This window comes from Arachis ipaensis, chromosome B4 (genome assembly GCF_059453495.1).
Source record: "Arachis ipaensis isolate K30076 ecotype BB chromosome B4, ASM5945349v1, whole genome shotgun sequence".
In the NCBI taxonomy this organism is placed as follows: domain Eukaryota; kingdom Viridiplantae; phylum Streptophyta; class Magnoliopsida; order Fabales; family Fabaceae; genus Arachis; species Arachis ipaensis.
In genome coordinates, this window is record NC_142439.1 from 25,083,227 (window position 1) to 25,094,990 (window position 11,764).

Sequence of the window (11,764 nt, forward strand, 5' to 3'; positions counted from 1 at the left end):
AATTATAATCATTTTTTGAATAATATATTTGAAAACTGCTCCTGAGATCACGGAGTACAAACCAAAACCTAATTTTTCATGGAGCCCAAACACATTTTAGCTGATTTTTGGCTGATATTCTTTTGGTTCCTGATTGTTCTCCACTTATTTTCATTTCACCTATTTTTGCCTCTTACATCAGTCCGTGAAGCGTACATGGTGGCACCCTCGTAATTACGCGACTAAACGGAGGGCACCCTGGTACTTTGAGTTCTGCACCAAGCACTCCCCGTCTCCCCCGTGCTCTGCACAAAACAGAAGACAAACGACACCGAACCGAGAGATAAGAGCGAGAAAGAGCGTGTGCGAGAGAAAGAGAGAGAGACAGAGAGACAAACAGTATTTCAGAGGAGCAAGTCCTCCTTCTCGCAAAGCAATGTCTGCCCTTAACTGAATTCAATGTTCTACTTCTTCCGTGTTTATGACGCTCCTTTTCCCATTTCACGTAACGTAACCACTTCTTAGAAGCAAGCAAAAGGTAAACTAAATTAAATAATGGAATGAATAAATAAATATAGTTATAATTTTTGTCTGGAGCTGGTGATTGATTATTTTGCAATGTTTATTCAGGCATGCTAGCTAGTATGTCTTTGAAGTTATGAGTTGCTATTTTTTTCTTCTTCTCATGTAGTTTTATATTAATTATTATTATTATTATTTAAAAAAAAAAAAGAAAAAGAATGTTTGCTATGTTTTGCAGTGCCCTTGTCTCTGATTATTCAAATCTTGTAGGCCAATGCTGTCTCTGAGAAACATTTTCCAGAAGGAGTCTTGATCCGGCACACAAAGTCCTCCACTGTTCAAGCATTTTCTTACTTCTTCACATAATCATTTTCAACCATCAAAGGCTTAGGGAACTCAATGTTATTATATGCTTAACCACTAAACAGAGGTAAAAAAAAAAAAACAAATGCATGAACACTATTCATGTCTTGTAATTTCTAATTAAAAAAAAAAAAGCGATTATGGAAATTAGAGATTTGAGCTGAGGCTTACTGTGAATGTAATATGCAGCTGAATTAGTTAATGAAAAATAAGTTAAAGTGAATAATTAGAGGATGACAAATTGGACAATTCAGTTAGAAAACTAGCTTAGTAGTCTCTGTATATAAGCTTCACAAGGTCCATAAAATTTTAAAGAAGCTTCTAGTTCTTTTACTCAATGCATGAATAAGAAAACTCTCCCTCCTCTGTTTCATATAGTTTTTCTCTGTTAGTTTCAACATGGTACAGTGAGCCATTGCCATTGCAATGCAGCTACACCTTCCTTCTCTTCTTCTCCGATTGGTTCTCCTCTCTCTTTCTTACCTAATCTTTCTTCTCTTCTCTTCAACTCACACGATAGAGCTGATGAGAACGTTACCGTTTGTGCATATTCTCAAAGCATGAAATGGTAAGTTCCGATCACGAGTTCTAGAGAAGAAGACTACTCAGCATTGATTCATCTTCTACAATGAAATAGTAGCTCAAGAATTTGATGGATTCAAATCAGGTGACTCCAAACCCTTCTCTTCATGGCCTAGATCTACAAACATTGGCCAATCTTGTAGTCCAGAATGCAATTCAAGCGGCACGCACTCGAAGCCCCATGAATCCAATTACAGACCCTACCAGTCCCTTCTTTCTCCATCCTGGGGTAGTTCTTGTACTCAATGCATGAATAAGAAAACTCTCCCTCCTCTTTTTCATATCGGTTTCTCTCTATGTTAGTTTCAACACTTACATATCTGTAATTTAGGGTTGATTTGATTTTCGAGGGAGCAAAGCAATGGCGTCTACTTGGGATCATATGGGAGAAATTGCCAATGTGGCTCAGTTAACTGGTCTAGATGCAGTGCGTTTGATTGGGTTGATTGTGAAAGCGGCGAGCACGGCGAGGATGCATAAGAAAAACTGCAGGCAATTTGCACAGCATCTCAAGTTGATTGGGAACTTGTTAGAGCAGCTGAAGATCTCGGAGCTGAAGAGGTACCCTGACACAAGGGAGCCATTGGAGCAGCTTGAGGATGCTCTCAGAAGGTCATATATATTGGTGAATAGTTGTCAGGACAGGAGCTACCTCTACTTGCTGGCTATGGGATGGAACATTGTTTATCAGTTCAGGAAGGCACAGAACGAGATTGACAGATACTTGCGGCTCGTTCCGCTCATCACTCTTGTTGACAATGCTCGAGTCAAGGTAGCTATTTTTGCTTTTCACAATGCTATGTCTTGTTCTGAATTGGAATTTTGTGTTTTGGTCATAAAAAGAAAATAAGAGGAAAGAGTTTTCGGTATTATTTATTCTGTCTGGTTTTCATAAACATATTTGCTTATAAGCTATAACATTCCTGGTTTCTAGTAACAGTAGGGAGGAATTTGAGGGTCACCTAAGCTATTGGTAGTGGGGGTATAATTCAGTTAATCCTTAGGTGAAAAAATAATAGACTGGGAATGCAACTTTTGACTGATTTTCAACATTTGTTATAGTTTTTCTCTCAGCTTCAACATTGAGCAATGTTTTAGTTTGAAGCTGTCAAGTTTTTATATGGAGATTGCTTCATTCAAGTGATGCCTAACTCTTGGTGGTATGGAATAACTTTTTGGCAGGAATTAGATTGTCCTAGACTATTCTGTTTATTGATTGGTTGCCTTTTTTCTTCTTTCTTTTTTTCATTTGGTGTGTGGGTGGGTGCGGGAGGAAACAGTTGCATGTGGTTGAATCTGATACACTAGATAATAGAATTCCGAAAGATGGGCTGTATAGTTAACTAGTTTAAATAGCATTTCGCTTAATGCACCTTTTGAAACTCAAAGCATTTTGATTCATATTTCTTGGCAATCATAAGAAAATTTCCCAATGCTTTGTGCTAAGTATTTTATGCTGAGGATAGGACGACCCAAACATACATTAGTTGAAATGATGTGTTTTAGATTTAGATAGAGTTGGTATTACTTTTACCAAAGATTTCCATTCAACTAGTAGCTGTATGCAAAAGGCAGTAGCCGAAGATGTAACTTTGAGCAATTATTCAAATCTTAGTTGCTTTTCCCCATGTTTTGAGTGTTGATACATGTGAGGGTTTTGCACAATCTGCATCATTTTGCTTTAGATTTTACTTTTTCCCTAACATTTATAAGGACAGTTATGTTTGCTTTATATTGTGACTTATCTTGTCGCATTTTCCTTAAAAATCATTTTGTCAAAAAAAAAAAAGGGTTAAAAATCTATTGATTCTCTGGAATATTCAGGAGAGACTTGAAGTTATTGAAAAGGATCAACGTGAGTACACACTGGATGTTGAGGATGAAAAGGTGCAGACAGTTATTTTAAAACCAGATCCTGACAAAGATGATGCTGCAATGCTGAAGAAAACACTTTCTTGTTCATATCCCAACTGTTCATTCACTGAAGCACTTAAAAAAGAAAATGAAAAGCTTAGACTAGAGCTACAACGTTCACAAGCAAATCTTGATATGAATCAATGTCAAGTCATTCAATGGTTGTTAGATGTCACAGAAATTGCAGCTCATACTCTTCCAGAGAAGACTGACATGGTTCATAAGAAGGAGGAATACAATTATAATGATGTAGATAATGACAACGACCATTCATCTAGTGAGAAATACCAAGTTAAAAGTGACCAACTTTCCACATCAAGGTCATTATTCCTCTTCCTTAACTTTAATATGTATTTCGAGATAATTAGTTGACCAACAATGACAATATTTTGTGAATCTTGAGTGAACTCATGCACTTCTGACATCCAGGAAGACCTAAATTTTTCCCTTAGTTTTACTTTTTTTGACTACTCTAAAGTTCCTGCTTCTTCAATCCTGTTTTTTCATAATTCTTCTAATGATGCTTATGTGCCCAAACTGAAACAGATCAGCAGTTTCCCAAAAGGATCTGCTGTCAAATGGAGGTTCATATCAGCATCACTGGCATATTGATTTACTTGGCTGTTGTTCTGAACCTTCTCTTTGTAAGTTCTCTCCTGCTTGATTTTCATTAGTTTTACTTTTTGATGTTGCCAAACCCTTGATTTGATGAAAAAAAGACAATTAAATCGAATTAGAAAGAAAATTATTTGATAAAGTTGGCTATATACTGTTGCTAAAAGTCTGTTTTTCCCTGAACCTTGAACGAGACTACTACTACAGGAAAGTTTGTTAATTGTGGAAGCTTCCTTTCTCTTTTCTTCTTACTTTGCATGTTGATATGCTTGAATAATTTCCAATAGGTAGTCTCACCAAGTATAACATCTCTTTCTTTCGACAGTGTGCTTTTTAATGAAAAGAACAGGGTTATAGGAGGACTCTCCGATTTTGCTAGACCTTTCTTCTCAAGTAATGAATATTAAATATGGCAGTTGATCTGCAGGTATGAAGACATTTTTCTATCCTTGTGGAACATTTTCAAAGATTGCCACTGTTGCAAAAGGCAGGCCCATATGTAAGTTAGTCATAATCTATTCCAGTATTGCTAGCACTAAATGTGATGAATCTACATCCATGTGCTATTTCTTTTCAAATGGTTCTTGCTGTTTCTTTTTATATGTTTCTTTCCAACAAGTCTAGAGTTTAAGTTTGTCAAGTTTATATCAATCTTAAAGTTATATATTTGGCTTCAATTTTAATTTTGTACCTAGTATCTTTCCCTGGTTATCAATACTTTTGTGAGAAGCAATTGTGATGCAATCTGAATTCATCAATTGAACTGAACATTTAGAGAGAGAAAAGAAGAGGGGGGGGGGGGGGGGGGAATAGCTGCACTTTCTCATACTGTGAAGAATACTCTTATGTCATTCAGACCTTTTCTGTTTGAGATTAATGCTACATTTTTTAATCCAGAATTCAAATACTTCTCACTGTATGCACTTCTTCAATCCAGTTAATTTGAAATACTCAAAAGATTATCGAGGTCCAGCTACTTTAATCTTAGTTGTGTTTTTCCAGCTTCTGGAGATGCATGTAGTGAATTGATGGCATATTCGTTGGTTTTGTCTTGCTGTTGTTATACCTGCTGTGTAAGGAGGAAGCTTCGGAAGATGTTGAACATCACCGTAATGCTTGCTAACTCTCTTCTCTTATTTATGTTTGTATTTAGATGTTGTTAGCTTCATTGAAGATGCATAAAGTGTATTTGCTAAGGTGCTAGCAATACAATGGAATTCAGGAATTAGTATTAACTTGTGTACATTTTTTGGTCTCTATAAAATGTTTAAGTACTAATATTTAAATTTTATTTCAGGGAGGCTTTATTGATGATTTTCTATCTCATTTGATGTGTTGCTGCTGTGCCCTTGTGCAAGAATGGAGAGAAGTGGAGATCCGCGGAGTTAGTGGTATGTCCTACTCATTCTTCTGCTTCTTGTGCATAAGCAATTTTAGTCCTTAATTTCTACAAGTGTTTTGGTCTTGTCTCTTCATTTTCTCAGAAAAACCTCTTGAATTGGAGTGAAGGTTCACTTTAGTCTTCGACTTTGTAGTCCTAAGTAATTTTAGTCCCCTGCAGATCCAAATCAGCATTTTGGTGGGTCATTTTAGTCTAGTCATGAGATGAGATTCGCTAACATGTGAGGTTAAGTTACACATGTCATGACAAACATGTGCTGGTAGTGCCACATAGCCATAACACATTGCATTTACCAGGATCAAGTTCTTCTAAAGTGAAGTTGGTAAAGTAAGAAAGTGAGTTTAATTATCCTTGAATCAAGGTAGTGGAGCTCATGATAAAAGTTATAAATTCAATGGTGATTAATATCACATGACATGTTATCACTTCAATCCTTCACACTTAGATTTTTTTTTCCCATTTACTGTGACACATTAGCATATCCATAATGGTGGACTTAAATGACAAATAGAATATAATCCAAAGTCATAATTGAATTGTATCCAGCTTGGTTTTCTTGGTCTACTTGTTTTCGTTATAAATATGAATTTGCATTCCATCAAAGCCATTTTATGTTTAATGTTGAATCACTTGCAGATCGTGAGAAGACCAAAACAAGCCCTCCACCTTCCCAGTACATGGAATCTTAGAACAAATGAGATTGTCTTTTGGTTATTTAGGGATCCAAGAGTCTTTGAACCACATATTAAATAGAGGCAAATGGCTATTGGGACTCATAGCAAGACAGAAACTATGTATTTCCTTTTTCTTTTTTACTTTTTCCTCAATGCCTCTGGCCTCATTTACCCATGTGTAAAGCTTACAGATTTAGCCACTGATGTATTGGTTTCCTTGTTTAATATAATTTGATTTTAGTTTACTAAAATCATGGTATGTTTGTCGGCTAATTTTTTTGGATATGACACTTAGGTGCGTGTAACTCAGCGTTATGGACGTTAGGGGTGTTATACACTGTTGTGACAGCGGTTAACTGACGGAGAAGAAATTGGACAGTTCGATTTCTTTGAGAGAGAGGAACACATATCGAACCGTCCGAATTGTGATGGGCAAACATTTTTTTCCTAGGAAATTGGACCCACCGATTTCGTGCATGTAGGACGAATTTTTTTTTGTGCAAGGAAATTGGACCCACCGATTTTCTAGCCTGTAGGACAATTTTTTTTTGGACAAGAAAATCGGATTCACCGACTTCATGCATACAAATTTTTTTGGTGCGATGTAACCCTAATCAGATTGTTCGATTTAGGTCCTCCAAAAATTTGAAAAGGTCAAAAAGGCGATCGGATGGTTTGATTTCAATGTTTATATATACCAACTCCCTCACTGAGCTCTTCCTCTTCTTCTTCAGTGTTTCAAAAAATTAATACCAAAGTTGAGAGTGTGCAATGTGAGTATATTATCATGGATGATAGAGTTATGTTAAAAGTATGTTATCATGGACACACTTTTATTACAAACATCTGAAGGAGTAAAATATGTGTAAAAATCTATTAGATATTATTCCATTCACACTGTCTTTCGAAGAATTAAAATGTGTGATTTGTGAGAAGATGGATTCTCAAATATCTAGGAGAGTGTCGTGTATTTTGTACAGATATTCTATATCTGTATCTGGTGGGTTCATTCAATTTCAAACGAAATACGTGACCAATGAAGCGAGCATGTAAGAAATGTTTTCAGTGTATCTTGAAAGTCGGTCCCGAATATCGTTCATCGAACTGTATATTGAGTTCGAGCAATCTGCATCGGACCGAGACATTGAATTGGAAGATTACAATAGTGATAGCAAGAAAGAGTTTGAAAGTAACTATGAGGTTGTTGATCCGGGTGTAGACGAAAATCAAGCTGACGACACTACGGCGGCAAATGTGGAGGTGTGGCAAATGTACTAATAAACTAGCATCAGTTTCAGGAGCCGACTTTTATGCGATCGTTGGACTTAGAGGCCATGCATACACCAAAATTTTCTCAGTATATAAATGCAGCTATGTAATAATTTTAAATTATGATTTATACATAGAATTTGATGTTTGAGACAAATATTTAAGAATTATGTAAATAGATAAAATATAGCATATAATTACTACCTTCTAATTTTTATTTATCAAGTAAATATGTATGTTGAGGAATTCATTATTTCGCATTCTTGTATGGTTATTAATTTATTAAATAGCATTTGCTGACTTAATTTAATAATGTATTAATTTTTGAATGATTTATTTTTGATTTACGGATCATAGATAGATTCTATTATTAAGACACATATTTAAGAATTATTTATCAAAATATAAATTTTGTGGCGTGATTGCAATTAGGGGTGGCAAGCGGGGAAGCCCGCCCCGCCCCGCCAGAAGCCCACCCTTTGGCGGGCTGGCCCGCCCCGTCCCGTCTAGTGAGGCGGTTGACGTCAGGTATTTTCACCAGTAAAGAGATTCATAGAAACAGTTGCGTTGTAGATATAGTCTCTAAACCGACAAAAATTCCTTCGCACAAACGTGTTGGGTGTCACAAGTAACAAACCCCTTTAAAAATTGTTAACCGAGTATTCAAACCTCGGGTCGTCTTCTCAAGGAACTGCGAGGAAGTATGTTCTTATTATTGGCTATAAAAGTTGTAATCGGGGTTTAGAAGATGAGAAACAAGTAATTTAAATGACAAGTAAAATAATTGGCAATTAAAATAAATAAATACTGTAAAGCAGACTTTTGGCAAGGTAGGAGAAATTAGAGGTCCAACTTAGTTATCTCTCTCAACTACAATGAAGGTTAAATCTATATTCCACTTGGTCAGCCTTTACTAGGGCAAAGAAAAGTTAAGGGACTAATTAAATTGACCTTTGAATCCTATTTATTTCCTAAGAAAAGGTTGAGATTACTTAAGTTCAGCTCAATTAGCGAGATAACGATTATCAGTTATGTTGAGTTTAATAACTGTTGAGTTACTGAATTCTTAACCAGGACCAAAAGGAGAAAAAGTAGAATTGCTGGAATAATAAAAATATCCTTAGATGGGAAGCAATGGTAACTTAAATCAAAGAGAACAATCATAAACTGAAAATACCTCAATTATTATTAATTCAAATATCAATCTATAACATGGAAGAGATTCATAAATTCATTGATCAATTCAAGTGCTGGAATAAATAAAAGTAAAAGGAAGCTAAAACAAAGGAATGTAAAACCTGGATTGAGAGTCACTCTTAAAGTAAGAAGAAATCCTAAATCCTAAGAGAGAGAGGAGAAGATCTCCCTCTCAACTAAACCTAATTCATTGAAAACTAAAATTATGCGAGCTCCCCTGAGTGGATGCATTCCCTCACTTCATAACCTCTGATCTATGCTTTCTGAACTTGGATTTGGGCCAAAAAGGGCTTTAGAACTCGCTGGGGCGTGTTCTGTAATTTTTTGGTGTGTGGCCTCTGTCACGCATCCGCGTGGGTCACGCGGTCGCGTCATTTGGAGCTTATCCTTGCCACGCGGTCGCGTCAGTCATGCGGCCGCGTCGCTGCATCTTCGCTTCTGGCACGCGATCGCGTCGTCCATTGCGATCGCGTGAATACCAGTTTCCTTAAAGCTCCGTTTTGCTTTCTCCTTCCATTTTTGTATGTTTCCTTTTCCATCCTCTAAGTCATTCTGCCTTAGAAAATCTGAAACTACTCAACACACTAATCACGGCATCGAACAGAAATACAGGTAATTAAAATAATTAATTTTTAAAGCTTAGGAAACATGTTTTTCACATACATCACATAATAAGGAAGGAAAAGTAAAACCATGCAATTAATATGAATAAGTGGGTGAAGGATTGAATAAATCACTCAAATTAAGCACAAAATACATCATAAAATATGGATTTATCAACCTCCCCACACTTAAACAATAGCATGTCCTCATGCTAAATCCAAGGTAATAAGTAAGGTTAAAGTGATGGAATGTCATGCGATGCAATCTAATCTAAATGAATGCAACTACATGCAAAATATTTTTACCTACTTAGTTAAAAGTAAACAAATCTTTCAAGAAGAAATATGATCTGGATTTCACTAATTCAAATCATGAAAATGAAGTACAAATAGACTTGCAAGAAGAAAATAGCTCATGAAAGCAGGGAACAAGGAATTGAGCATCGAACCCTCACTGGTAGTGTATACACTCTAATCACTCAAGTGTTTTAGGTTCGATTCTCTCAATTCTCTACTAACCTTGCTTTCTAAGGCTTGCTCTTCATCTAACAATCAACATAAATTTAATGCATAAATACACAAATCAAGAGGTCTTTTAAGGGTTGTAATGGGGTTAGGGTCAAGGTAGGATTGTATTTGGCCAAGTGGACTAAAATTTGAATCCTTAATTAACTTAAACTTTTCCCACCTAACTTAAACAATCCATATAACCATAATATAATATCTAACCATCCATTAACCATGTTTTCTACATATTCATGCATTCTAATTTCAAGTGCAGTACATATGCATTGCTTTCACCACTCACTTTGGGGCATTTTGTCCCCTTTTTCTTATTTGCTCTTTTTTTTTCTTTTTTTCTTTTTCTCTTTTTCTTCTTTTTATCTTTTTTTATATTATATTTTTATTTTCTTTTATTTTTTTCTCAATGCATATGATTAATTTATTGGATGCATGAATATGTCCTAAACATTTCTTTCACATTTTTAGAAAATTCTAACATACTCAATTCCCAAACCAAATGGTTCCAAACCCAATTTTTCCACACTTAAATCATAAGCACTCTCACTAGTCTAAGCTAACCAAGGATTCAAATTAAGGACATTATTGTTTTTCGCTTAGAGTTAATGATGTGCTAAATAAAAGGAACAAAGGGGTAAAATAGGCTCAAAATTGGTTTGCAAGGGATAATGAAAGGTAAGGCCATATGGGTATGTAAGCTCAGTGAAACAAAGGCCTCAATCATATAAGTGTATGCATACATCAAATTATAGAAATATAGAATTAAGCAAGACAAAGATCACAATTTTAGAGAGAAAAAATACACACTAAAACAAAATTTTGGTTGATAAAATGCAACCAATTCAAATAGGCTCAAAATCTCACAGGTTTTGTGTGTTCGAGCTCTAAACCATGTTCCAGTATAATATTTCTTCAAACAAGTGTAACATTAAGTTTTATTCAAATTAGTGAAATGCTCTAAAAGGTTTCTTGAAAAAGAACATATTACTTCAACCAAGTGGTAAAATATGCACAAAAATCAAACAAATATGCAATCAATCATGCAAATGCAACAATGAACAAGAAAAGTAAACCATTGGTGTTGAGATAGAAGAGTAACTAACCCATGGAGATCGGTATCGACCTCCCCACACTTAAAGATTGCACCGTCCTCGGTGCATGCTGGGATGTACAAGTGGACGGGCTGTTCCAACTGATGCTTTTCTTCAAGGATTGTGCAGATGGACTTGTTTGTCTCCCCTTTTTAGAAGTTTCTCCTTTTTGCCGTCTTTGGTGGCCAGCCTGAAAGAAGAGGAAAGGAAGAACAATAACCCATAAATAAAGATAAGAAACAATTAAAACATGGGTTGGTTAATGCCAAATAATGAAGGTCTCAATTACATGGTAGCTACAACATGCAAGTGAGAAAACAATAGAAGCACATGGCATAAACAATGAGGGAGAGTGTGGGTAAGGAGAGATAATATAAATTCATATCAATGTAAGAGTAATACAGGTATAAGAGATTGGCATTGATATAAATAATATTACCTATTCAAAATAAAACAAGTCACTAAGCACCCAAAATAATTCAAGAGAAGATGCAACAGTTAAATAAGAAAATTTTTTAACACCAATAGAAAAATAAAAAAAATTCAGAAAAGAAAATAAAAATATGCAAAAATGCAATGAATGAAAATATGTAAATAAATTAAATAAAATAGAATGGAGGTGAAAGAAAATAAGAAAGGAAGAAGAAAGGAATAAGAAAAGATAAGAAGAATAAGGATTCGGAGAAGAAAAGATAAGAAAATTGGCACTAATCTGGATAGGTTGTGCGACGCCGGCGACACGGTCGCGTGGGTGATGTGGTCGCGTGGTGCGCAATAAGGTTAGGCGATGCGGACGCGTGGGGCACGCGATCGCGTGACTCGATTTGTGCTAGTGGCGCGAGTGCAGCCTCGCGGTCGCACAACTCTCTGTTCAAAACTCTTTTTGCCAAAAATCTGGGTGACGCGGTCGCGTGGGTGACGCGATCGCGTGAATGACCTTATCTTCAATATGACGCGGACGCGTGGGGCACGCGTTCGCGTGGGGCACGCGTTCGCGTGGGAGGCTTGGGCTTCCAGCACGAGTCCAGCCCA

The 11,764-nt window shown here is 36.1% G+C and overlaps 1 protein-coding gene across 5 annotated transcripts; it reads left to right on the forward strand.

The window, feature by feature from the left end:
- The first annotated feature begins 203 nt into the window (after positions 1-203).
- LOC107639211 (protein MID1-COMPLEMENTING ACTIVITY 1) lies at positions 204-6,302 on the forward strand. 5 transcript variants are annotated; one of them, XM_088483554.1, is made up of 10 exons: positions 296-517; positions 772-931; positions 1,532-1,675; positions 1,778-2,218; positions 3,271-3,680; positions 3,907-4,004; positions 4,403-4,474; positions 4,978-5,084; positions 5,273-5,366; positions 6,014-6,302. In XM_088483554.1, the coding sequence occupies exons 4-10, from the start codon at positions 1,808-1,810 to the stop codon at positions 6,064-6,066; spliced, it is 1,245 nt and encodes a 414-aa protein (XP_088339680.1). In that variant the 5' UTR covers positions 296-517; positions 772-931; positions 1,532-1,675; positions 1,778-1,807; the 3' UTR covers positions 6,067-6,302. The 5 variants fall into 5 exon arrangements, with proteins under 5 accessions (XP_016198168.1, XP_016198169.1, XP_088339680.1 ...); XM_016342682.3 differs by lacking the exon at positions 1,532-1,675 and having other exon boundaries at positions 204-517; XM_016342683.3 differs by lacking the exon at positions 1,532-1,675 and having other exon boundaries at positions 280-517; positions 1,797-2,218.
- The last annotated feature ends 5,462 nt before the right edge of the window (positions 6,303-11,764 follow it).

Excerpts from the sequence above, each read along its gene's own strand:
- LOC107639211 (XM_016342682.3), top strand. The coding sequence starts at position 1,808 with ATGGCGTCTACTTGGGATCATATGGGAGAAATTGCCAATGTGGCTCAG. Across the intron at positions 3,681-3,906 it reads GACCAACTTTCCACATCAAG|ATCAGCAGTTTCCCAAAAGG; the intron begins GTCATTATTCCT and ends AAACTGAAACAG. Across the intron at positions 5,085-5,272 it reads GGAAGATGTTGAACATCACC|GGAGGCTTTATTGATGATTT; the intron begins GTAATGCTTGCT and ends ATTTTATTTCAG.